Source organism: Lolium rigidum, chromosome 5 (assembly GCF_022539505.1).
Source record: "Lolium rigidum isolate FL_2022 chromosome 5, APGP_CSIRO_Lrig_0.1, whole genome shotgun sequence".
Taxonomy (NCBI): Eukaryota; Viridiplantae; Streptophyta; class Magnoliopsida; order Poales; family Poaceae; genus Lolium; species Lolium rigidum.
In genome coordinates, this window is record NC_061512.1 from 117,996,500 (window position 1) to 118,024,350 (window position 27,851).

At 46.9% G+C, this 27,851-nt stretch overlaps 2 protein-coding genes across 2 annotated transcripts; one reads left to right on the forward strand and one right to left on the reverse strand.

Annotated features, from left to right (window-relative positions):
• Window positions 1-3,354: 3,354 nt before the first annotated feature.
• LOC124652141 lies at window positions 3,355-5,167 on the forward strand. Its single transcript, XM_047191168.1, has one exon. It carries the CDS (start codon window positions 3,355-3,357, stop codon window positions 4,981-4,983), a length of 1,629 nt encoding a protein of 542 aa, XP_047047124.1. The 3' UTR covers window positions 4,984-5,167.
• A 4,651-nt stretch (window positions 5,168-9,818) lies between these two features.
• LOC124656310 (laccase-3-like) lies at window positions 9,819-11,931 on the reverse strand. The gene is made up of 4 exons (XM_047195079.1): window positions 11,797-11,931; window positions 11,286-11,682; window positions 11,076-11,204; window positions 9,819-10,966 (listed from the first exon to the last, which is right to left on the reverse strand). Exons 1-4 carry the CDS (start codon window positions 11,929-11,931, stop codon window positions 9,819-9,821), a joined length of 1,809 nt encoding a protein of 602 aa, XP_047051035.1.
• Between the last annotated feature and the right edge of the window lie 15,920 nt (window positions 11,932-27,851).

Here is a 27,851-nt window from a genome sequence, read left to right on the forward strand (position 1 = left end):
AAATCCCATGATTGTTCTTTTCATCTGAAAACATTTTTTTCAAACCCTTAATTTTTTTTGAACATCTGCAAAAAGAAAAAAAAGGAGAAAACATATAAAATAAAGAAACTAATTGAAAATAAAATTATAATATAAATATAAATATAAAATAAAGGTCGACGGTAGGCGTTAGGCGACTGATCGATCAACCAAGCCCTGCAAGATCTTCGTTACGTTGGATCCCACGCTACAAACTCGAATTTGTTTCTCGTTAACTTTTCAAATTTACTAATTGGCAGCCAACTTAAAGATCATTGGAATCCCTCTTTTCCCTCTGTTCGTATTTTCAAGTTCCAATCAGGTGGGGGTCCCCATTTTAACTTTTCTCCCGGAGGAGAGGAAGAGGGGAGGGGCGAGTGATGAAATCACCATTAACGAAGAGCGAGATCAACAATGAGTGGTTGGTGTTGGAGGGTAGAGGCGGAGCGGGTGAGTTGGGAGAGCTTGTGCTGACCCCGGTAGCTCGTCTGTCTGACGAGCTCAAGAGGAGTTGGTGAGTGGAGAGATCTAGTGCCGCCTTCACTAGCTCGTCTCTCCGGCAAGCTCGTTTGAGTGTTTCTCATATGTGAGCTCCTTTTCGAGTGTTTTTTTCCTTTCCTCAAGGTTTTCGTTTGAATCGATGTTGCCTTGTTGAAGGGTTCATATCTAAAGTCCAAAACAAACCTTGAACTTATAGATGAAAGCTAAATGGATCCTTGAACTCATGATCTTGGAAATGGCGGTCTATTTAAACCTTGCTGCAGTTCCAACTAGGATTCGGTGACATGGCAAGTCAAACCCTACAATGGTTAACTGGTGGGGTGTGACACATAGTTGGTCCACATACCTTCACGTGTGTTTTTCACGTCTCCTACGAGCCATTTTTTGCTTGGGAAAATATATTCCTCATCTTCCCAATTTAAGTTAATAGCATGAAATCACCACTTTAAATTTGGAATTACCAAAGACCACCACTATACTTTGTGGGACAAAAAACTACCATTTTTAGCAAAAACACTAATCACTAATTGACCGTGAATTGACACTAAATCTAGCAATTGTGACTCCCTTGTAAGGATGACATGGCACTATTGATGAGGGCCCATATTTAAAAAAATTCAAAATATCTAATAAAAACTATCTGATACGTTTCTTCTCCATGGACCAGCAGCGGAGACCACACACCACCCATGCCGCCTCCGGTCGACTTCGCACCACGCCTCCGGGCACCCGCCTCCAGCCCCATGCTCGCGACCCAACTTCCGCGGCTAGCCGCTGCATCCACCAAGGTCGACGTCATCCCAACCCGAGCCCTTCTTTGCCCTAACCGACCCAAGCCCCTCCCCGCCTTGTCCAGCACGGAGCCCGTCGGCGGCGTGGCCACAACACAAACGAAGGAGAGTAGAGAGGTGCAGGAGCACCGGAAGCTCATCAGGATCACTTATTAGTGCTAGAAGATACCTACAAGCTTTGGGACGACATCATGGTCGGCGGCCACGATGGCTGGAGCAGGGCAATGCGGGCATGATGACTCGGGGACACACGACGCTTTGGGTTGCGCCTACACCTGGATGAGGTCTATGTTTGAAAGGATCGTATGGACACATAGAGGGGTGTGAATAGGTATAAAGCAAAATTCAATTCTTTTTTTTGACCTTCAAAATTTAATTCTTTCCCAATTTAGGCTTGACACAAAAGGTAAATTCTCTAGATATGCAACTATGTGAATTTGGCTAGATGACAATATACAAGCAACTACATAAGATACAAGATACAAGTACCGAAGTATGGTAAAAGGATAGAGGTAACCGAGAGTGAAACACGCGAAGACACAAGGGTTGATGCCCTTAATTCCTTCCTTTTGAGGGGAATTACGTACGTTGGAGGGGTCTGGTACCACGAAGGTCAACCAACGTCAAAAGGGCCGCTAACCTCTCGCATCTCCACATCATGAGAATTCCCACAAGCTAACTTGTTGCCCTTCTTCACATAGAGTTTCTTGACAAATTCTGAACAACACCATTGAGATCGTCATCCTCAAGCCTATTGTGGATGATCATCATCACATAAGGTGCATAAGGAGGACACTTCTTAGATAAATCTGGGGGGGGGGGGGGTATTTCGGCAAATATCCCCCCTCCCAGGATAATATGGAGTAGGACACACAATTTGGAAGCATTTGCTCTTTTCACTTTTTATAGGGGTCGATACCATGGGGCATAGCTCATAGATTGTTCCCGCAACACTTAGCACATGATTTGATTATCGCTAGTGTTGTCGTCAAACACACAAAACCATCAAACGAGCGGGAAACATTTTTTCAACGTTGAAATCTAGGGACCGACGAGGGAGGACGGGGCGACGCAGTTGAGGAGATCCACGCGACGATGGTGCTCTGCCGAAGTTGGAGAAGGTGATTCGATGGCGTTGACCTACGACGGCTCGGATTGATTCTAGGTGCGGGAATAACTACTACTAGGAGGCGGACCTTCGGCCGCAACTAGAAGCCCTTGGAACACAAACGATCCATGCGTAAAGTGAACGCCGATGGAAGCAATTTGAGGCGGCGGCTATGTTCACGGGAGGAGAAAATCTCCACCATTTTATATTTTTTGGGGATATTTTTATTTCTTATTGTGGACTGACATGTGGGCCCTCCGTCGACACCAGCAAGTTCATTAGTTTTTGTTGCCACATCAGCCTTACAAGTGGGTCCCACCGAGCAGATTTCGTGTCAATTCGCGATCGGTCGGTAAATTTTAATTGTACAGCTCCATTTCGAAAAGAAAACAACAGAATAGGCATTCCGAGGCTCCGTTTCCCTACACATGTTGATCATCGAGGCAACCAGGGGCAAAGGCAAGGCGCCAAAACGCACGCAAGCAAAGACGCGAGTGCGGCGAGTTCGTGAGCGGAACCCACGGGCGACAGCAGAGGGTCCAAGAACCGCCCGATTGTCCACTTCCGCCAATCATTGGGAGTGCCGCGCCGGCGAACATCCCGAGCCTCCCACCCTGACGCACGCAGGCACGCACCTCATCCACACGACGCACCACGTCCCTCTCCTCCACGGCCCGGCAGCGGCAGGCCGGCACGCCCCGAATAATCCCGTCTCTCCGACGGATGTCGCTCCGTCTCTTTTCGGTTTCAACTCCCACCACCCCACCTCCCACCTTTGCTGCCCACCCCTGTGACACTACCTATGCAGTTGCAGCTGCGCAGCTATCTACCTCGCACTTTCCCGCTTCCCTAAAAACCACTGCCGCGCCGGCGCTTTTGACGAACGGAACCCAACCCCCATCACGCGCGCGCCCCCGCCGCCTCGATCGCGCGAAGATGCGGAAGCTCATCACCGGCCGCGGCGGCGGGGAGAAGGTGGGCATGCTGGCGTTCGAGGTGGCGTCGCTCATGTCGCGGGCGGCGAGCCTCTGGCGCGCGCTCGGGGACGACCAGGTGGCGCGCCTCCGCGGGGACAGCGTCCGCCTCGAGGGCGCGCGCAGGCTCGTCGCGGACGACGACGCCGCGCTCCTGGCCCTCGCCCTCGCCGAGATGGCCGGCGCCTGCGGGGACCTCTCCCGCGCCGTCGCGCGCCTCTCCGCCCGCTGCGCCGACCCGCTGCTCCGCCGCTTCGCCGCGCTCTTCGCGGGCCTCCTCCTCGCCCGCGCCGACCCGCACGGCCTGCGCTACGCCGCCGCCAAGAAGATGGACCGCAAGGCGCGCAAGATGCAGCGCCTCGTCGCCGCCACGGGGCTGCTCTGCCAGGAGCTCGACGTGCTGGCGGAGCTCGAGCAGGCCGCGCGCCTCCGCCGCGCCGAGTTCGCGCCCGGGGAGGCCGCGCGCCGCGTGGCCCGGCAGAGGCAGGAGGTCGACCGCCTCCGCACCGCCTCGCTCTGCGGCCGGAGCATCGACTACGCCGTGCGCCTGCTCGGCAGGTCGCTCTTCACCATCGTCGCCAGGATCATCCACGTGTTCGGCCTGCACCCCAAGACCCTCGCCGCCACGGACGACGACTACCCCGTCGCCTCGCTCGGCGCGCGCCACTCCTTCTCATGGAGCAGCTCCTTCGCCGGGACCGCGAACTCCCTCGTGTACCCTTCCGATTTCGCCTCCGTCACCACTCTCCAGAGGTCGACCAGCGCCGCAAAATCCCGTAAGGGCTTCCTGCTCTCCAGGAGCCAGAGCCTCAAGTGGCAGGTGCCCGGCAAGCACCTCATCAGCTGCGTGGTCGGCGGGAGCAAGTCCCCGACCACGGACGGCTGGGTCCACTTCGACGACCAGGATCTCCCGCTCAGCTTCAGCGACGTCTCGCTCTCATCCAACGCCGACGATTTCAGCACCGTCAGCTGCCACGATTTCCCCGACAGCGACGACGATCACCACCACCACCACCCCAACGCGAAGCTCACCACCTCGGTGTTCGAGTCCTCGTCCCACGACGTGCTGGCGAGCGCGCCGGAGACCACCCTCGGCGCCGCCGCCCTGGCCTCGCACTACGCCAACCTCGTCGTCTTCGCCGAGAAGCTCGCCATCTCGCCGCGCCACATCTGCGCCGACGAGAGGGACGCGCTCTACGGCATGCTCACCGACCGGATCCGGGCGTCCCTCCGAGCGCGCCTCTGGCGCGCCCCGTCCGCCGCGGGCAAGAAGAAGAACGCGCCCTGCGATCGCGTCATCGCCGCCGAGTGGGCTGACACCGTGCAGGGGATCCTCGGGTGGCTGGCGCCGGTCGCACACAACACGGTAAGGTGGCGGTCCGAGAGGAGCTTCGAGCAGCGGAACGTCGGCTCCGGCACCAGCGTCCTGCTCATGCAGACGCTGCACTTCGCTGACCGGGACAAGACCGAAGCTGCCATCGTCGACCTGCTCGTTGGCTTGAATTACCTGTGGAGATACGGGACTGAGCTTTCTGCCAGGGCGAAACTGAAGTCAGCGGCCGACGATGTTTACCATGATTGCAGAGGCTGATGGAATTGACAACATGCTAATTTTCCCAATTAGCATATTTGTGACTGCAGATGGCTGTCAAGTGTCAGCTGAATTGGATTATCTGGATTGGGAGTTAAGCACAAGTGGCATCTTTCAGGCGAGGAGATTAGGTCCCTTGTGATTTTGCTACTTAATTCACTTGCTAGAAACAAACATCATCATCATGTGCTTCTTGTAATCGATGTGTTGTTTTGTCCACAAGAGGAGTATTATACTCCTATATTAATGCATACAGCTAGGTACTTTGATGTAAACAAATAAATGAAGACAAATGTTAGGTCTGCAAAAGCGTTTGCATAAGAGCCAAGAGCATCTCCAATAGATGTTGTTGTATTCTACTCTATAACAAAATGTGGTGATGCAAAACGATATAACATCACATTGCCAAAAATTTACATCACGAAAAATGGTTTGCTGCAAAATACATCACCGCCACCGCTGGCCATGCCACCTCCAATTTTAACTACTCCCTCCGGTTTTTTTTTAATTGACTCAAATTTAGTATAAAGTTGTACTAAATTTGAGTCAATTAAAAGAGACCGGAGGGAGTATGAATGATCGTCACAAATGTATCAGCAACATAGTTCAACACCAACACTTTCGAAATGCATAGTTCAAAGTATAAAATAGTTCATCGACATAGTTGACCATAAACACATAGTTCATGGACATGCTTCATGCATCATTCTCATTGTTGACCTCATTTGCTTGTACCTGCCATGGTGTCAGTAGCAACAACATTGTTGTCTCCACACATGCCACCTTCAGTGCTGCTACCCATGCCAAATTTCCCACCCGAGCCGTTGGCCATGGCACCTCCCATTGCTCCTCTGAAGGCACCGACCATGCCACCCGCGCCGGTTGATGGCTATGAAAAATAACCATCTTTATCTGCGTTTAAATCGCATATTAAGTCAAGCAATTGATGGAATATCTCTCTAGCCTTGCTACTAATGACTAATTATTACAAAGATGCGCAAATCCTTGTTGGAAATGCCGTGGTACGGGAAATCATATATTTATGGAGAAATCTAGAGCAAAAAGGAATGAATCATGAGTTTCCAATACTCACAAGTCAGGTGGGGTCCAAGAGACGCATCGAGAGGTGTTAACGAGCACTGGTATGGACAGGGCTTGTCTGTACCGTGCGCCTGTACCACCTGGATCTGCCTTCGCCTGGTCAAAGGAGTAACTTTCGTTAAGACACCCATATATTTCGAGACTCCAAGTGGCACAAAGAGAGCCGCCATTCTCAGATTACATCAGAAACACGCCGAGGAAGATCCACCGCTTCACCAATACAATACTTCATCATCACCATGCATCCCATCTCATAGCCATAGCAATAACTTCTAAGTGGGATCTCCTCGCGATTGACGACCTTGTAAGGATATTTGGTATTGATCTAAGTGATTCTACAATGTTTTCTATCCTTGATCTTGTTATTATGAGTGAGTAGTCCTCACGGACTACGGGGTGAGGATTAGCCTCACAACAATTATGTGCATCAAATTACATGGAAATATTATGTGCTGATTTCATAGGAGATTTATATTTGTATCATTGTCTCTTACTTCAATCCAAGAACTTGTCAGATACCCAAGCCCCAAGGATTGATCAAGGTTCGAGGTGAGATGTGTGGTAAACGGTGCCTACGCGTGAAACCAAGTAACAACAAGGTGGGTACAGTAATCATTTAGTGTATCTCAGTGGAAAAATTAGGTAAAGTACACATGAGATTGCGCTTCCATTTGATGAACCTAGAATAATTTCTCAATTCTTCATAATGATGAAGTCTTGAAGGTAGACATGATATTTCACTCATTATCATTCTTCAAGACATACTTGTCTTAGACTGGACCAATTTTCGGATCACTCCTTGAATAACACCTTCATCAACACATGATCTTCTTCACTTTCTTCTTCTTCGAACCTTGAAGCCAACAACTATAGCCTATGGATAAATCCCACAAATATAACTCAATGCAAACATCAGTCCATATGGATTGTCATTAAATACTAAAACCACACATGTGGTTCCATGCACTTTCAATCTCCCCCAGCTTAGCCATTAATGACAATCGCATTGAGAGGGTTTATATAAGGAATTAAAAAGCCAAACCGGTTGCACTAACATCAAACACTACAAAAGTACGTGATGTTCCTTGAACAACCATATATAGAAACCCGCCATAATCTATGCACTTGTAAATAAACTTAAATTTTATTGTATATATTGCCAACTACTGTTTTTAGTGGAGTTTCCTCTATATACTCAACCATGCAAAGCAACAAACAAGATAGGACGCAAAGAATGAAGGGGAACAGCTTAAGCACAACCTGAAGCAAAAAAAAAATTCCAATTCCCTTAAACCCTAAAAATATTCCACCATTAGTATCCATTGTCAAAATGGTCGGTTCCTCAATAAGTTGTTCATTTCTCATAATATGAATGAAATCAAATGCTAATATCCAACGACAAATACTCGGATGAAATCAAACTATATCGATGATAAAAACTACAAACAAATAACATGGTGAAGAAGCTCCAAGGAATGAAGCAAGCCATCACAAGATCCAAAGAACCCATTGGACAAAAAAAAAATATTATAATAAAAACAAAATGGTGCTCCAAAAAAGTGGTGAAACGCCCCTATGTACATGCATAAATAATACTTTTGCATTTAAATACAACATGCACCACATGAAATTTTTACTCCATCTGTACCATTTAGAAGTTAGAACACAAACCATGTGCAAGAGCGCATAGATATAAAATAAAGTTCGAAGCTTGCAACAAATAAATGACTGAACAACATGTAAAAAGACAACGTAAGCAAACTCTCAGTGGAAGATGATGTGAGAGAGACAATGCAAAGCTAAGTACATGCTCTATTATTTTCATCTTTAATTAAATCCGAAAAATACCTTCCTCTATTTTATTTATTTGCTTGCTAAGTGTTGAAGTTGTGGCATTTCCACTGTCACATACTTTTTGGCACAATTTTCTTTACTGTTTATTTAGTTTTATTTTGTATTACTTACACACCGTTGTCCCTGATAAACAATTTGGTGAGGAAAAACGAAAACCCTAGGCTCCTCGCGTCGCGCCCGCGCGCGACCGAGGGCCTCCCCTGGCGGCGCCCCCTCCTAGGCTCCTTCCCTCCCCTCCCCTCTCTTCGCCGCCGCCAGAGGCCGTCGCCGGGCAAAGCCCGCGCGGCGGCGGCGCGGCGGGGGGGGGGGGGCCTCTTCTCCCTCGCGCGGAGGTGGTGGCGCGGGCCCCCGCGGCCGGCGAGGGCGTCGCGTTGGCTGGTGGGCGCGACGGCGTGGCCCCTGCGGCGGCGGCGCGGAGACACCATCGACTGGGCGCGCTCGCGACGGCGGCTGTTCCCCGGAGCGGCCATGGTGGCGGGCGGCGCGAGCTCCGGCCTGGGCGGGCGGAGGAGACGAGCGCGACGCGGGTAGGTGCCTGGCACGCCGTGCGGCGGCGCGGCGCTCGTCCGGCCTGACGCGGTGGAGCTCCAGCGTGGTGGGTGTGGCGGCCTAGAGGGATCTGGCCGCCTCGAGTTCGGGTCGGGGCAGGGGCCCCGGGCCCATTTCGAGCCCATCTTCGCCCAGATCTGCTGATCTCCGACAGCCATGGGGGCTGCCGGTGGTGATCCCCGGTTGCGGTGTCGGGGGGCGATGGCCGGCCTGCCCCTCGTTTGGCGTCCGGCGGCCTCGATGCGACGCTCCTCCTCCTTCTCCTTTCCGTCCGGTGTCGAGTTGGGAAGCCGGGGCGGCGGCCCTAGAAGGTGGGAGTCATGTTGGTTGGCGGGCGATCCAATGACTCTGGTGCTGGCCGGTGACCACGGCCGTGAGGGCGGCGTGGTGGTCGGCGAGTTGAGTGTTGTGGGATGTAGATGGCGGTGATGGTGCCAAAGGGAAACCTTTGCCCCTCGGGCCACGACGGCGGTGTCCGCGGACGGCGTTCCCTTGTTGAAGGCGCCGTGAGGCCAATCTCCGTCCCTCTACTTCGTCCGGGTGAAAACCCAAGATCCTCGGACCGGGCGGTGGCGGCACTCCGGTGTCGTGCTCTTCTTGAAGACACCGTCTTGGAGCCCACAGCGCGAGGCTCACCGATGGTTGTGACGGAGGTGATTCTTCGGCGATCCTCGGCAAGGCTTGCTCCGTGCCCTTCCCTTGTCGAGCTTCCTTGGCGCTGTTGTTCGGTTTGTGAGCAACGTGGGTCTGTCCCTGGTGGTGGTCGGCTTCCGGTGGCGCTTCTGCGACGGAGGAGGGCTGTTGAGGCGCGCGTGAAAAATGGCTCGCTCTCAGGTGAGCTCCGGCCCAACACTGTAGACTACAGCTCTACTCCGAGTCCTCGTAGGCGCTTTGGCTGAGCTTGTTGGTCGCGCTTCCGGTTGTAGCTTCTTCGGTAGTTCGTGTGGGTGTGTGGTGTCGTTCTGTAAGCTGGGTTCAGCACTTTGTATCGTTCTCGTCGTTGGTGACTTTGTTAATTCAAAGTTGGGCACTTGAGTGCCTTTTATCTATAAAAAAACAATTTGGTGGAGTTGATAAAATAATCATTCGAGGATAGAACCACTTTTTTTTGAAGAGCTCGATGTAATCCCTCAAGTCACTCTTGTGGAAAAAAAATTACACTAGCACTTAGCTAAATAACCCAAATTGGAATGGAAATTCAAATTACAAAACCTAAATTCAAATCGCAAACAGTAGGTGGTAACATCTCACAATACTTACAACAGAGACCGATTCACGTACGTTTCAGACCATGTACATTTGTACAGAAATCACAGGAAGAAAGGAAGCCTCTACAGGCCGCAGATGGGCAGGTCGAGCGGCGGCGGCACCGTGGACTCGAGCTCGGCCTTGCCATCTTCCACCACCAGCGCCATGGCGAGTCCGCCAGTGAGATGGGCGTCGATGTGGCAGTGCACCAGCCACACGCCCGGGTTGTCCGCCACGAAGCGTACCACGGCCCACCCGCCGACGGGCACGCCGATGGTGTTCCGGCTGGGCGGATCGACCATGTTGAACTTGGCCTCGTCCCGCCGCGGGTTGTAGTTGCCGAAGCCCGTGGCGAGCACGTAGAAGTGGTACCCGTGGATGTGCATCGGGTGCTCCTCGGTGGCGAAGATGCCCGTGTCCTGGAACACGATCTGCACCACGGCGCCGAACTTGACGCGGTACAGCCGGGTGCCCTTCACGGGCTGCCACAGAGCGCGCGGGACGTTCTGCGAGGTGAAGTCGAAGATCACCGGCGGGAACGCCGGGAAGTCCTCGGTGAAGACGCCGGGGATGTGGTGGTAGTGCGCCTGCAGCAGCGACACGGTGTTGGGGAGCTGGAACGACACGTTGTTCATGCTCGCGCCGAACCGGGTGTTGTTGGGGCCCTGGCAGAACGGGCCTGGCCGGCAGTTGAACAGGCCGAACCCGATCGTGGTGAACACCTCCTGCGTCACCGGTCCGGGCACCTTCACCGGCCCCGGGCTCCGGATGCTGTTCGAGAACATGGTCGCCGAGTTCGTGTCGTTGTTCGCCGGCATGTACGGGAGCATCGCTGCCGGCCCTGTGCGCCCCGGATGGCCCGCCGATCGGGGACGACCATGTGGGCTGTTGGCGCCGCCGGTGCTGGGTTCGGCGCTGCCAGGTGCGTTCTTGTACTGGAAGATGGCGGTGGCTGTGGTGTTGTCGAAGGGGACGCCCTGGGCGGAGGCATAGACGCGGGCGGCGAGGTAGTAGCGGCCAGGGGCGGCATTGGCGGTGACGAGGACGTCCGTGGTCTGGCCGGGGCCGACGAGCACGACGTTGGTATCGAAGGGCTTGGTGTACTGAGCGTCGGCGGCGACCACGGTCATCTTGTGGCCGGCGAGGGAGACGAAGAGCTCGGAGTTCATGGCCGCGTTGATGATGCGCAGCAGGTTTGTCTCGCCGGCGACAACTGGAATGATGCTCGTCTCTGTGGTGATGTGCATGCACGGTACCAAGTGATTAATGAAGAGATCAATTTCTGAACAAGCAAGGTAATGCATCCCTGATGAATGGAAGGGAACGACGCACACACGTACCTTGGGTGGAGCACGGGAGGAAATCTCCGGGCTGGCCGTTGATGAGGATGGTGTCGGAGATGTTGGGCGGCGCGCCGGTGATCATGGACTGCCTGATCACCGAAATGGGGTCCCTCCTCCACCACTCCGCTGCGCACACAAACACACATCAGAAACTAAAGCTGACATGATCAAATCAAACCGATGGATCGCAAGCATGTCGGAACATACCGAGCAGGACGGGGAACTCCTTGGCGGGCTTGGGGAATGGGTATGGCATGCCGCGCTTGGGGTGGATGATGAGCGCGCCGTGGACGGTGGCGCGGAGCCAGGAGCTGTGGGCGTGCCACCACAGCGTGCCCTCCTGCCCCTCGGTGGTGTACCGGTACGTGTAGCTGGAGCCCGGCCGGATGGGGCACTGCGTCACGAACTCCGGCCCGTCCGCCCACCCGTTGCGCAGCTGCCGGAGGCCGTGCCAGTGGAGGGTCACGTTGTACTGCGCCATGTTCACCGCCTTGATCACCAGCGTGTCGCCGCTGTTCACCTCGATGGTCGGCCCCGGGAACTGCCCGTTCACCGTGATGATCTTGTTCGTCTGGCACAGCCGCTTCACCACCGTCTCCTGGACCTGCGTGCATCGATCACGACGGCGACGACCACCATACGCAGATTAAGCATTAGGGATCAAGCTCGATCAGCTGAAGAAACAGCATGCAGGAGCAAGTGTCGCTCGAAGACGTACCACGAACTCGTAGAAGCGCTCCTCGGCGAGGGTGCTGGGTATGATGAACGAGAGGAGAGCCAGAGCGTAGAGGCAGCAGCAGAAGAGCCTCGTGAAACCTTTCGTCGCCATGGTCGCCTGCACTGCTCTACCCATGGCTACCTCTGCTCGACTGGTTCGGTGACTGCTAGGTGCTGCTGTTGCGCTGATGACAAAACGAAGTGCGACACCGGCGACTATATATAGAGGTCGCCGATCAAGGTCGATAAGCTAGCTAGCTGAATTAAGCACGGGCTGGGGTCGGTCAGTCAGTGCGGTTGTTTGAGATTTGGAAGATTAGGTTACGATTCCGTGCGGTTCGTTGCCGCCTCCCTCCCTGCTCCTTTCTCTCCTGTCTGCCCCGCCCCATGGTTCAAAATGCTGACGGGGAGTTGTTGCACCCACTGGCGCCATGTGTTGCGTTTCACCATGCCCGACCTTTTTACCACTCCTGTTCATAGGAAGTGGAAATTGTTCCTACTCCTCCGTCATGCAGAACTACAGAATACAGAGACAAACAGCGACCGCATTAACTCGGTCAATCGACAACTTATATAGATCATCACCGCTAAAAAGGGATTCGTTTCCGCAGAGATAACTGATTCGTTACTGCACCGTCTCCGGGCGGGAAGGTATTGTTCATTCAGTAATCTAAAACCACGAAACTTATGAGGGTCTAGTAGTTATTATCCAGTGTCAATCTGACCTGAATCAGTGCAAAAGTATGGATCAAAACCTACTTCTAGTAGAAGGTTCAAAGCATGTCTGACCTAGTATCACAAACAAGGCCGCCACTGGAAAATCTGGACCTGAAAGAGACTGAAAACAAAAACAGTTACCAAGACAGTGCGCACATCGGACACCAGTTCAGCTGGAAAGCGCAACGCCTTTGACAATAGACAGTGCAAATTTGCAAAGTAGAATCTCTCTAACGCAGGAGATAGTATAGGCTGCTTGACAAAGCGAAGTCAAATGACCCTCTTTTTCCCACTCCAACTGAGCAATTCCTCTGATTTCAGTGTTTAGGTGGCCAGGAGGCGACGCAGGTGCCATATGATTAGTTAGGGTCATTCAACAGCTTACGTACTAATTTCTAGCTCGCAACCATTAACTAATAGTGCCTTTGTCAGACAAATAACTAATCTCTCTCGACGGTCGCATCGCAGCACAGAGAAAGGAACATGTGTCGTCAGCATTTGTTATGGAAATCCATCTGAAAGTATCCCAGGCGATCTTATGAGTGAGATACGTACTATGAACTATGAAGGATTCAGATGCTTACTCAGACAGATTTACAGCATACTAGACCATGATAGCGTGCGTTGCTGCGCCCGCCCTTTGTCACGGTCAAATGATAGTTTTTCTTTATTAAATACATGACGACGGGAAACATATAAGAGAAATTTATATGAGCTATACTTTTTTAAAGAAACTTCACTGTTTAAATAGCAATGCAATTTCTTAGTTAAAAGATCAAATGATTTTAAATAAACGCTAGATACCAAGTTATAGAGTATGCGGATATGTGATACGTTTCTCTAAGAAACCGTCTCATTAAGGTCCAAATGGTGAACCTTCAAGATGGTTATTGGAGTGTAAAATACAATATCATGTTCATACACACATGTAAAGAAACAAACCAGACAACAACATATTACAAAACTGCATCCCTCTTGAACCTCAATATTAGAAATTAATGCACATGGTGCGCAATCTAGTACCATACAAGAGGACGGCATATAGCATATCGGTATGAAAGGATTCCAAACATACAAAGAGAAAATTACATCTCATTTATGGAAACGTAACCTATATTTAAACCCTCCTTGTACAACCTGATAAATGTTTCAAGTGCAGTTCTTCATTTCTCATCCACTGCAAAACAGATTGGCAGGAAATTCAATAGTTGGCAAAAACATAACAAAACAACAAATTGTTCAAAAATCAACGATACTTTCCCTAGCTATAACAATGGAGGAATTTGATAATGGTTGTACTTTGTCTGGCCAATCAAGCGAAGCTACAGGCAAACGTACTTATCTCATCAGTATTGTACCACCTTACTGATATTTTTAGTTGTGAACCTACTAAAATTATTGCTGAAATATGGAATGAGGAAATGCGCATATCAAGCAACAAATTTAAGTACCAGATCATTGGATTGTATCTCAACCAAAAAAAAAATCTTGATAAATTAAGTCAACAGAGCTTGGCAATGTAAAGTTTCATCCTCTCATTGGTTTGCGAGCTACCTTGTGTAGCCTCGCGATTCAAAATTCAAAATTCGTACTGGTATATACAGAACTTCCCCATGAATTGGACAAAAGAAAGAATATACCACCAAATAAAAGAAAGTTCAATAATCAACCTGATAAATGTTTAAACCCTCCTTGTACAACCTGATAAATGTTTCAAGTGCAGTTCTTCATTTCTCATCCACTGCAAAACAGATTGGCAGGGAATTCAATAGTTAGCAAAGACATAACAAAACAACAAATTGTTCAAAAATCAACGATACTTTCCCTACCTATAGCAATGGAGGAATTTGATAATGGTTGTACTTTGACTGGCCAATCAAGCGAAGCTACAGGCAAATGTACTTATGTCATCAGTATTATACCACCTTACTGATATTTTTAGTTGTGAACCTACTAAAATTATTGCTGAAATATGGAATGAGGGAAATGCGCATATCAAGAACCAAATTTAATACCAGATCATTGGATTGGATCTCAACCAAAAAAAATCTCGATAAATTAAGTCAACAGAGCTTGGCAATGTAAAGTTTCATCCTCTCATTGGTTTGCAAGCTACCTTGTGTAGCCTCGCGATTCAAAATTCAAAATTCGTATGGTATATACAGAACTTCCCCATGAATTGGACAAAAGAAAGAATATACCACTAAATAAAATAAAGTTCAATAATCAACCTCCATTAACAAACACAACTTCACTACTGGCGATATACTATGCAGTGGTTCAGAAGTCAAGTGCTTAGAAAATTTTCTCACGCCCTTGATGATGCCTTGACAGATTTCTCTCTAGTGTGAGCATCTTTTCCACCACTACCTGATATGGAGGGAAGTAATTTTTGTAGATAAAAGTGTCTACAGTAAAAAATAGTAACAAAGGATCAGTCAGATAACAAATAATGATCAACATACTATTTGATTAGATGTGAAGTTTGAACTCGGGCTAATAATAGCAGGACGCAACAGAAAAGTATAACTCTTGCAGAAGAAAAACTTTGGGGCCTTGGGATCTGATAAACATGGTATATGTGGATGGGAACTTATCATCCAGTGTTAAGTATATCAGACCTGTGTAGCTATGCTAGCATGGATATCTATGTGCATTGGAATTTATCACTTATATATCAGCCAATGCGAAGTATTAGACCTGTGTAGCTATGCCAGCATGGTCTATTACAGAAACCCACAGAACGTTATAGCCTGCATTGCTATCAATCCAAAGAGATAAAATAACATTAACACCAAGAATACTGATATTGTTTCTTTTTAAAAAAATCAGGGAAGAGCATATTGTAACCATGCTAAAAACAGTCATTGTAATTGAAGCACCATGCCAATCAGATTTGCTGATTGAGTTGATCAGAACTGAAGCCTTAGGTGGTTGTTACTGACACTAGTTGAATGCCCGTGCTTCGCCACGGCTCAAAAGGTTTATCTAATTGGTAGAATAAAAAATTATAAGAATGGAATTAATAGACCCAATTATAAGATCGTAAATTTCATTATCTTTACTATTAAAATGAAATCAGTGACTCAATTAGCGGTGAGAAACTTTGGTGAAACTCACCACCGGCAAAAGCTGCATTCTAGGCTTTAGGCCTTGATTTCTAGGTAGCAATAATAATCTTGTAAGCGCTCTATCTCCAAAATCTCCGCTTTCTCTCCGACAATGATATTTTGGTGAAAGCTGCTGCAAGGATCATTTAGAGAAACCAGTTTGAAGCCAGCAAAGCTTATGTGTCTAGAAATCTGAACTTCAAAGCACACCATCATGCTAAGTTGGCCCTTAAATTACAGAGTAGATTGTCAAACTATTAGAGCTATTTTGTACAATCTCAACAATCACTTGTTTTTTTGTCGTCAATACAGCGAGAGGGTACAAAACAAGTATGGGAATTGTTTCTTCATTTAGTCACCGACCTTCAGCGGCACGCCCTAGAATCAATTTACTCCCTCCCACCCATCAGAAAAGGCTAATAACTCCCATCTTAATTCATCGTACATGTTAACTAAAACCACAAATACTAAGTCCATAATCAATTCTCCACAAATTTTGTTGCATCACAACCTTTTTTCAATCCATGTCACATGTCACGTCCCCACAACCGTATCTGGACCGCAACATCTGATTTTGTGAAGTACCGCTAGATGGAGGCACCAAAGACGTACAGACGTACTGAACGAGTCCAAGTAGCTTCAAAGCATGTCGCCCCACTCCGCCTTTGCGCTCCTCCGTCGGATATCTTGAATGTTCCCTACAGCAATACTTCGGTTTCACGCCCGCGGCGTTTCCCGAACAACGACCTTCTTCCCATTCACCTAGACGACGATTACACCGACATCCATCGAGAGGCTCATCTCCGCCGATGCAACAACAACAACACAATAGTCTTCACTACCTTCATTTGGTGAAGGTAGGAGCTTGGTTTGTTCTTGATCCCGAGAAAATTGGTATAGAAAAATCCAATTAGCCACCCCTTTCCTGGTGAAATGACCATGCATGTATAACTTAATATTTCAGTTCTATCATTTAAATGATAAATCGACTTGATTGGAACTCATGAGCTAATGCAAATCTCACATCTTTGTTGTCTTTCTGCTCCCGATGATCTCTTCCCTAGTATTCTCCTTTCCACCAAACTCTTTTCTCGATTCAAACTCTCCTTTGTATGAACTTAAATACCAAGAGAGATATCTCTGGAGAATTTACATTTTAAGCACAAATTATGTATAGATTCAAGTTAGGACAAATAATTGAGGAGCGTATTTAGTGCTAGTGTTATCCTATTTGTAAAAATAATTAGTGATATTTAATTATTCATTTATTTCATTAGACATCAAAAAGGTGGAGGGAACAAGAAAGTGGAACTGAAGAAATATAGTAAACAATACTGTTAAAATTGATCAATCTCAAACTATTTCTAATAATCAAAGACTCCTCTGGGAATAATATACAAGAAAGATTATTCTCGCAGAGAATTGGGTATCTTTGAATTAATACCAATTTGGGAATGTTGAGTTCTAATATTAGCTATTGAAAAAAATGTACAAGCCGAAATGATGTAAAACCAATGAACTCAAATAAGGGTTTTGCATGTTTCGAAATGAAGCACATAATCTGAGTGCACAGAAGGCGTACTTGATTATTCGGAAATAAAATCAGATCACAAAGATTTCCCCTTGCATGCAAGAAAACTCAAGTTATAAAACATGATTCAGATATATTCCTATTTTAGGGAAGCCCTCGATTCTTTAAGTAGAAACAACAAACTAAGTGGCAAATTCAATTTCATTGTACACTAAAGTGCTTCCCACATGCTTACACGAATATGCACGCTATGTTTGATTCGGAAGTTTGGGATAAGAATTTCACCATCTTGCAGTAAAGATTTCTCACGATAGCATAGTGGGAAATAGAGGCATGCCTGGAAATTATTTCTTAAGGCAGAGCAGAACTTCATCGGCCCTGCTCGCCAGCATCACGCTCTTGTTTGACTCCATTAGATCCATGAGGGAGCTCCGCGGGACTCCAGGGCCTCATCCTCTAACACTATCTCCAGGAAGTCTAGCAGGTACTCCGCCAAGAACTTGCCTAGGAATGACATGTAATATCGCATCACCCACGCTTGCGTGCCCATGCCTTCGGTATTACTCTTGAGTTTGTTTGTTTATTTTTCTTGAGAATAATTTCGGATTTGATTCCTGTTAATCAGGATAGTTACGCCAAGTATCACGCCCTTTCAACAACAAAACTGAACTATTGATTGTTAGTTAGTGCGGTGGCATTTGTTTGTATTTTTTTCGGGTGTGACACCAGCCATTCACAGGTTTCACCTTAATAGTAAAGATTAGCATTAACACGGGTAGATGCATCATGTTTTTTTCCTTTAGTAAAAGTTGCAACCTAAGCACCGATTGATTCAAATCTTAAGAACAAGAAGAGAAGTCCAAGTGTAGAAGATGGTTCATACCTTTTTCTTGTGGAGCTTGAAGAACACACATGGTCACGACGGCCTTTCCCTTGGCCGAACATGCATCTTCTCAACCTGTTGGCACCACTCGCTCAACAGGTTGTTGAAGAAGGCCATGATTTTGTCCTTGTCACAAAGTTTCTAGGACGGTACCACCTCTTTCTCACCGCTCTCGCCGCCGCTCATTCATGTTGACCATGACTTCCACCTAAACACTATCATGGATTACCATAAGAAGCCTTGCACAATTATGAAGAAAAAAAGACCAAGACACGTAGTATGGTAGCATGAAAGTAACCTCCAATTGTTTCTAAAAATGTTACCTCTAACATCATTTGTTGGAAGGGTGTATGATCACCCTTTTTCAAATATATAATAGCACACAAATAGAAAATGTTGGCATCTTGCCATAGAAGTACTTGATCTGGGCAACTTGAGCTTTGATATATTGCATGTATTAGTCTGACCATAAACCATCACTATCCCTATTGCATTTTATGAAAGCATGCAGAACTTTCATCAATTTAAATACTTCCAGTAGACACTAAAATCTTTGTCCTGTTTTGAATTTCTTATATGATCGATGGCCCAAATTCTCAGAAAGTTTGTTATAGTTATCTTCCAAATAATCCTTGACCGGCAGTAGTACTTACTGTGCTTGATGAAAAAAGGCAAAAAATTCTTTAATATATAGAATTGCTAGCCGGACAGAATAGTGGAGTCGTAGTACCTAGCTAAGTGGTGGTAGTGGCCAGTGGGCATGTAAGTGAAGGTGGTGGAAGCCATGACGAAGCTCGGTGGACCAAGTAGCATTTGCAGCCTGACTCGCTAGAAGTCTTCAACCGCTCCTCCTTCGTCGACGCACCCTTCATGTTCCGTCCATCCGCCGCCCATGTCCAACCATTTAGTTAGCAATAGCAACAAACTTCAGTTTGCATCAGCTACAGATCGGTATAAATTAGCATTATTTTAGTTAACACATAAGCCAATTTAGTTGACGTTCAATTAACACAAACACCAATTCGGTGAACACAAATTCAGCTAGTATCTAACTATATATTCAGTTAACACAGATCATACCAATCTAGAAATTTAAATATCTCTTTGCTTTGTCCATCTTCTCTGCACGGACGAGCATCCCAAACTCCTCTTCACGCGAGCAACTCAGCACCAATACAACCGTCTTCCTCTGCTCAGCACCACCTCCAAGCTCCAGCTCCCTTGCAGTCCGCCGATGTACCATCACGAGGTCCCTCGCTGCTCAACCTCTCGGGGCAGGCCGCCGTGTCCAGGAGCTCCGCCTCGACATCATCCTCCTACTTATTTATGGAATCTAGCCGGGACTGACGAAATAGAGCGAATCGTCTTCACATCCGGATGAACAGGGCCACCGTCGGTTCCCTCAATCCGGCGCTTCCCCGACGCCTCTAAGCATCCTCCCACGATCTCGGTGAGTCCAGGAGCTCCGCCTCACCGTCATCCTGAAGGAATCGAGTCATAACTGACGGAATCGAGCGAAAAGGGGAAGTGGACGGGCATGGCGATTGTAACTGACGGAATCGAGCGAAAAGGGGAAGTGGACGGGCATGGCGATTGGAGGTCAATTACCATCTCCCCGCCCGGCCCATGATCCATGTGGATGACCAGAGCGGAGATACGTCGTCTTCTTCGCCAGGACAGGCAAGGGCTCCGGCGGGCGGAGGAAGGCGGAGATGCTGTCCGGCCCGTGCTCCATCTTCCCTGAATCAGTGGTTTCATCTTGGTAGGATAAGGAGTTGTTTTGTTAGTTGCGTTTTCTTTGTTCCGCGCGCAGGTTTTTTTTTTCAAGATTGCGTTGAGATAAGTCATCTTGGTAGGATAAATACGTGGGAGGGTATTATTGTCCATCCTGAAAATGTGACACCAGGCATTCACCAGTTTACTCTTAATAGTAGAGATGCCTCAGTTCGAGGCTGCCACCAGTGCTACTTTAGTACTTCCTAAATATTTTATTCTGCATGTGCCCTACCTTACATTGGATTAAAATTTGTAGGTTAATTCTAATCTGGCAGTTGGTTTTGCCATCATTACTATGGCAGTCTTTTCCACGAGCTATTGGCGTTCCAAATTGGCCACCAGCATTCACAACAAGAGGTAAACATGAGTTACCTCCTCCAGTTTTGCACTCATCCTCACGACAATGACAGACTCTATTGTTTAATGGCATCAATAGTGAAAATTCCCATCAACATAACTCAGGTACTTTCTAAATCTTGGGTAGGTATAAACAAAAAGGCATCAACGTAAACAATCACTACCTCAATAACCAGTTAACCACTGTAAGGATCTGCAAATAAGTATTTAGTTCTTGCCATCCATGTAAAGTGCCAAGGTAATAGGAAGTGTCACACTAATCAATACTCATTTTCACATTTCCTAGGTAAGATTTAACGTATGAAATCATCTTATGAACAATTCACATAGTAATCATGAGGAAATGCTTATATTGGATATAATCATGTACCTTTGGGATTATTGGGTTATTATAAACAAAGGCTTTGAGCTTGCCGTATCTGCTACAAAATACTTTGATGATTCCCACCAAATATACCATCTACATAACAATAAGAGAAACAAAATAGATATTGTGAGAAATTTCAGGTGAGTGTATTCCGAAAGTTTTTGTGGCATAAATTGAAAAAGGCAGCATACGGTTTTCCGACAGCTGACGGGCTGTACTGTTTGTCCATTTGAGAAGCAAGCAATTTCTTCTGCTTTGCCTTCAGATTCTTCTCCTCCTTTCTTCCGACTGTCATAGAACACACTTGACCTGCGGTTAAAATTTCTCACACCAAACAATTCGACTAAATTTAACTTGAACTGAACAATCCCTGCCGTAGATACCGATTTTTTCTGTCTATCCTGTGATATGGGGATGTAATTTTATTTGTTATTGTGTGTTTTGTAATCCGATTCATATCAAATGTGAAATTACAATGCTTATACTTGCTTTTCTGCTATTTTCATTGTCCAATATGAGGTACCAAGGAACCTGACCTTGGCACTGCATTTGACTCAACAATCACTTACTTCAGATACGCTACCTTGTTATTCATTATTCAGAAAGCAAAACCTGAGTTCAAACTTACAGGCAATGACTGAAAGAAAATGCTCCATGTTACTACTGGATATGTTAACTGCAACAGAAATGACACATGCAGAATTGCAGACTACAAAAATTTATATAGATTGATCTTTGGCTAAGGAAAGAATTCATCTGAATATTATTGCCCATTTGTCAGTCTCATTTTCTCATGATGAAAATATCAGCAATAAGCACAGCAGACCTATGTACACAGTACACATGTACTACGGCTCGAATAATTTGACTCAATGAGATCGCTACTCGCTAGCTGCTCTATGAGTACACATTCAGTATGGCAAGCACAGTATCTCCGGCTCTCCTTGCTCGGCATGTTCCTGGCACTAATATAGTAGTGACCATTGGGTTGGAACCTCGCTACAATGGTCAGCTCCATCATGAAGCCCAGACTACAATCTACAAAACAGACAATGTCACATGAACTGAATTTTGTACCATTGAGTTGAATCAACAGCGTACAAAAATTTCGTGCCACATGAACTGAATTCTGTTACTCGAACCTTGTCGTTTCCTTGTTTGTATATTAAGAGATTGGATTGAACCTGATATCTTTAGGTATTCGGGGTTTGACAACTTGATGTGCCATCGGTGTGTGGTGAGAGGACTGCTCCTCCTAGCCCCTGCTTGCTCCTCCTCGTACCTGGAGGGGAAGCCAAGACAGCCTTTGAGATAGGGAGGATCAAGCGCTGCCACCATCTTGAACGGCAGTGCGCCTGGTCCACCGGTGCCGCCGCCGCGAGCTGATGAGTCATGGTGGGCGCCGCTGCTGGAGGTTGAGGTCGAGGGAGGGGCACCGCTGATAGCTGGAGGTTGAGGTTGAAGGAGGGGCGCCACCGCCCGAGGTCTTTAAAGCTCTTCGCCGCGCCATGGACCGTCACCATCTTCTGCTTATTAAGTAACGAGTCAAGATCCGCCACCGTCGCCTCCTAGTACTTAGGTTCGGGAGGCGCTGCTGTGGGAGATCCAGGGAGGGGTGGAACTGAAAGGGATCTTTCTCTCTCGGCGGCGACAACAATTTCGCCAAAACCGATATAGGAGCAGCGCCAGCGGGGTGCGGGAACCGGGAAGGTCGCCGTCGCGAGGGAAGATGTGGCATTGCCGATTCACCTCCTGCAGCAGACAGACGCATCATAAGCTAAACTGCGGACCGCTTAGCAAAACAATATAGGCTAGAACGGGCCGCGTAGCACAGAACAAGGCCCGGTGAACCACAACCCAGCCAGATTGATTTTCAGAGTAGCAGCCCGGTTACGTCGGGCCGATCGGGAAGGGGAAATGACGCGGTCAAATTGACGAAGCCACGGTCTGGCAGATGATAGGAATATCTGAGACGTCCAGAAACGCGATCCGACGGCTGAGAGAGTCAAATCGCTGTGGTGGCTCGTAGCTGGGTGAGTTTTACTGTTAATTAACTAATAAACTGTAAGATAACTTGGTGTTTTTTTTTCCTTTGGGATGGCAAAATCTCTTTTATTTTCTGAAAACCTTCAAATGCATATTGGAGTCAGCACATGTGTTTTGATGATTACGAATGCAAGATTTCATTCTAAAAGATGATTACAAATGCATTGTTGGATAATTAGTTACAATTTTCATAATTAATTCCAGAATATACAAGATGACTATAGCAACTACTAACATGTAAAACTCGAACATACTAGATGTATTAAGGAACATGAACGGTAGCAGTGCATACACGCAACAACAACCGTCGCTAAACGGATTGGAGCATGTGACACATATTGTTTTGGTGGAGATGTAGCAGATGTCGTTGCAGCGGCAACGTTGTTCATCACAACGTTGGTGAAGACAGGTCGAAGTAGACGATGTTGAAGACAACGGTAGGCAACACCGCCCGCTTTGGACGAAAGATGAACCGTGATGAAGAGCTTGAGCAATCGCGCAGAGTGCTTCCCAAAAACCTAACCATATAGGATCGCAAAGGTGAGTGGTTCTGAAGGCCTGCTCTCCCGTTTGCCGGTGCATGCCGGCGGGCAGGATGGAGTAGGCTACGGTGGCATCGGAAGAACGGAGAGGTGGTAAAATCCTAACTCGTGTATTAGATATTTTCTCGCGGCGAGTCGGGCACTATATTATATAGGCTTAGAGGCAACATGGCCCCACGATCCGGGAGCGACCCGAACCGACTAACTGCGACGCGTCCATCTAGAACTCTATTCGTTTTCTTGAACTGCAAAATAAAAGGAAAGTCTCTTCTCAAGGATCAATCCACTGAACACGAGCGCGCCGCGCGCACGCGCGCGTCATGTCGAGATGAACGAGCGAGGAGGAGGTGGAGCGCACGTGTTCTACTCCTCTTCTCACTCAACTACTAGTGGTGGAACAACCCGCCTTATAAGGTGGTCTAACTTCCTTCCAAATTTCCATGTGGTACTAAACTTCCCACCTCTTGTCACTCCCTTGTGAGATTGATATGTGCATTTTGCATCATCATTATTGCTACATATAGAGTTAGTTTTCATTGTTATTTGCCTTCATACATTATTATTTATGCATTTATAGATTATTTCCGGGACTTTCCTACAAAGTCCCCTTCTTTGGTACTTAATTCCTGGGAGGCAGAAAACCTCATTTTTCATATTTTTGTTTTCAGGAGTTTCTAGATCACAAAAAATCAAGGAAAAATTACCTGATTAATTTTTCACCTGAAGGAAGGCCGTGAGCGAAAGAAGCACGCGAGAGGGGCCATGATACGTCTCAAACGTATCTATAATTTCTTATGTTCCATGCTAGTTTTATGACAATACTCACGTGTTTTACATACACTTTATATCATTTTGATGCATTTTCCGGGACTAACCTATTAACAAGATGCCGAAGAGCCAGTTCCTATTTTCTGCTGTTTTTGGTTTCAGAAATCCTACACAGGAAATATTCTCGGAATTGGACGAAACAAAAGCCCACAACCCTATTTTCCACGGAGGGTTCCAGAACATCGAAGGAGAGTCGGAGGCGGCCAGCAGGGGACCCACACCATAGGGGGCGCGGGCCCACCCCTGGCCGCGCCGCCATGTGGTGTGGGCACCCCCTAGCTCCTTCGAGGCCGCCCTTCCGCCTATATATTCTCCCCGTCGCGAAAACCCTAAAACATCCAGTCATATTCCACGAAGAGTTCCGTAGCCGCCGCCATCGCGAAGACAAGTTTCGGGGGACAGAATCTCGTTCGGCACGCCGCCGGGACGGGGAATTGCCTCCGGAGTCATCTCCATCGACACCACCGCCATCTTCATCGTCGTTCGTTGTCTCCCATGATGAGGAGGGAGTAGTTCTCCCCGAGGCTGAGGGCTCTACCGGTAGCTATGTGGTTCATCTCTCTCTCCCATGGTGTGATCTTTATGTGATCATGAGCTTTGTATCACTATTAATCTATGTGATACTCTAGTGATGTTATTAAAGTAGTCTATTCCTCCTCCATGATGTAAAGTTGACAGTGTGTGCATCATGTAGTACTTGGCGTAGGTTATGATTGTAATCTCTTGTAGATTATGAAGTTAACTATTACTATGATAGTATTGATGTGATCTATTCCCCCTTTCATAGCTATTGTTGACAGTGTATATGCTATGTTAGTACTCGGTCTAAATTGCAACGGTCTATTATGCACTCTAGAGGTTACTTTAATATGAACTCCGGATTCACTCTCCATGGTGTGACGGTGACAGTGTGCACATCGTGTGTGATTCCTTTATGACGTTGTGGAGCTTGTTTACTCCGGCTTGAGGGTGCTCTTGTAGCCCTACACAATGAATGGTGTTTGTTATCCAACAAGAGAGTGTTTAAGAGTACCATTTATTTATCCAATTATGTGATCATTGTTGAGAGTGTCCACTAGTGAAAGTATGATCCCTAGGCCTTGTTTCTAAGCATTGAAACACCGTTTCCAACAAGTTCTGCTACATGTTCGCTTGCTGCCATCTTTATTTCAGATTGCAATTACTACTTAGAATCATCCATATTACTTGTATTTCACTATCTCTTCGCCGAACTAGTGCACCTATACATCTGACAAGTGTATTAGGTGTGTTGGGGACACAAGAGACTTCTTGTATCTTAATTGCGGGGTTGCTTGAGAGGGATATCTCTGACCTCTACCTCCACGAGTTCGATAAACCTTGGGTGATTCACTTAAGGGAAACTTGCTGCTATTCTACAAACCTCTCGCTCTTGGAGGCCCAACACTGTCTACGGGAATAAAAGCGTGCGTAGACATCAAGCTATTTTACGGCGCCGTTGCCGGGGAGGTAAGGTAAAAGGTATTCACATCCTCCAACTACTAAGCTATTTCCTAGCACTATTGCCGGTGTGTGAGTGCTCGAAGGTATCTCCTTTAGATTCTGCAATTTTATCTTTTTGTTTCTTGTTTTTATTTTCACTAGTTAGGCTTAATGGAAAACAACAAAAAAAATAGATATCTTTATGAACTTTATATTGAATTAGGACATGATGTGTTTGAAGAGAGAATTAAAAAACCCATGGAACTTTGTTTGCAAAATAGTTGTAGCAATGTTATTAGCATGAACTCTTTGAATACTATTATTGCTAATGCTATGGAAGAATTTAAGCTTGGGGAAGCTGGTTGTGATATTTTTAGTCCCCCAAGTTTTGAGGAGAAAATTTTCTTTGATGATACTTTGCCTCCCATTTATGATGATTATAATGATAGTGGTATTTTGGTGACACCTACTATGGAGGATAAAGTTTATTATGATTATACCATGTCTGCAATTTATGATAATTACAATGATGGTTGTGATAGTTTTACTCCCACTATTACTAATAAAATTGATTATGCTTATGTGGAGAGTAATGATACTTTTATGCATGTGAATAAGAATGCTTTATGTGATAGTTATATTGTTGAGTTTGGTCATGATGCTACTGAAAGTTATTATGAGAGAGGGAAACATGGTTATATGCATCTTAATAATATTAAGTTTCCCCTCTTTATGTTGAGAATCTTGAAGTTGTGCTTGTGTTGCCTTTATATGCTTGTTGCATTATGCTTACATGACTTGTTTATTTACAAGATTCCTTTTCATAGGAAGTGGGTTAGACTTAAAAGTGTTTCTTATTTGCTTTTGATGCTCTCTTTTGCTTCAACTCTTATTTCGTGCGCGAGCATCATTAAAATTACTGAGCCCATCTTAATGGCTATAAAGAAAACACTTCTTGGGAGATAACCCATGTTTTTATTTTTGCTACTGTTTTGTTGTGTCTTGGAAGTTGTTATTACTGTAGCAACCTCTACTTATCATGTTTATTTCGTTGTTGTGCCAAGTCAAGTCTTTGATAGTAAAGTTGATACTAGATTTGGATTCCTGCGCAGAAATAGATTTTTACCTGTCACGAATTTGAGTTGATCTCTCTGTAGGAAACTCGTAAAATCCTGAAAAATTTCATGCGTGATCCTCAGACATGTACGCAACTTTCGTTCGATTTGAGCTTTTTCATCTGAGACTGTTAAGTGCCTCGAAAAAATTCGTCTTTACGGATTGTTCTGTTTTGACAGATTCTGCCTTTTATTTCGCATTGCCTCTTTTACTGTGTGTTGCGGTCAGAAACCCACCAGCGAGCAGCGACGGGCAACACGGTAGAGCCAGGAGGCTCCCAGGGCTGCGGCTGGCCCTGGCCCCTCCGAGCGACGGCCCGCAAAGACTCGGCACGCACGTCTGATGCTGATGCAAGGGCGTGCCACCTGACCTATACCTGGTCAGGAAGGTGTTGGATGTGCCTCGCTTAGTTTTCTGCATGGCATACACGTAAACATTAAATACGAGCCTCGATCGGCTCTCAGGTTGTCCTGTGAATCGGCTCAAGGAGCCGATCCACCCACGATGCGTACGAGGTGTACGATCAGATGGTGGTCCTGCTTGATCAAGATAAAGATAAAACGACCTACTACGATTTAGGGTTTTCGCCGCATAATCGGAACATCCTACTCGTGATTGAGCCTGGCGGCCACGCACGGTGATCGTAAACCGACCCTAGACAAGGCCTAAAAACCAACACGAAGTTGATCCTCGGAACATCCTGTCTAGGGCTAGCAAACTACACCCTACGCGCCACTGGATCCTTCAACCCGTTTGTAAGGCCTAACCATGCAGATATTAAACTAATCCTTAAAGAACAAGGAGCAATCATAACGGATCGGATCTACTAAATAATGATCAAGCGGGGTGCCGCCCTTACACCTAAGATAGGTGTAAGGATGGCTAGACGTCTAAGGGTTGCACGACGACAGCATATGATACTATGAACAATGCTAACCCTAACACATCTATGATAACTACGTTGCTCGCCATCAAAAAGGCTTCATTACGAGCAACGCATGAACAACGAATAAACGTGTACTGCCTAGATCGCAAGATGCGATCTAGGCAGCATGGTGCTTACCCGGAAGAAACCCTCGAGACAAGGGAGTTGGCGATGCGCCTAGATTGGTTTGTGGTGAACGTGGTTGTTGTTTATTTCATAAACCCTAGATACATATTTATAGTCCGTAGACTTTCTAACGTGGGAATAATCCCAACCGGGCACGAGCCCAACTCTATCTAAACGACACGTATCCTACTATGTTATAGATACACGGGCAAACTAGCCCAAACTTTGTATGCAAGGCCGATTCATGTATTCCTTCCATGTATATTCTTCA

Bases quoted from the DNA above. Each gene is read 5' to 3' on its own strand.
- LOC124656310 (XM_047195079.1), bottom strand. From the start codon at position 11,931: ATGGGTAGAGCAGTGCAGGCGACCATGGCGACGAAAGGTTTCACGAGG. The intron at 11,683-11,796 runs GTACGTCTTCGA...CGATGCACGCAG, and splicing joins AGCGCTTCTACGAGTTCGTG to GTCCAGGAGACGGTGGTGAA. The intron at 10,967-11,075 runs GTACGTGTGTGC...ACATCACCACAG, and splicing joins CCTCCCGTGCTCCACCCAAG to AGACGAGCATCATTCCAGTT.
- LOC124652141 (XM_047191168.1), top strand. From the start codon at position 3,355: ATGCGGAAGCTCATCACCGGCCGCGGCGGCGGGGAGAAGGTGGGCATG.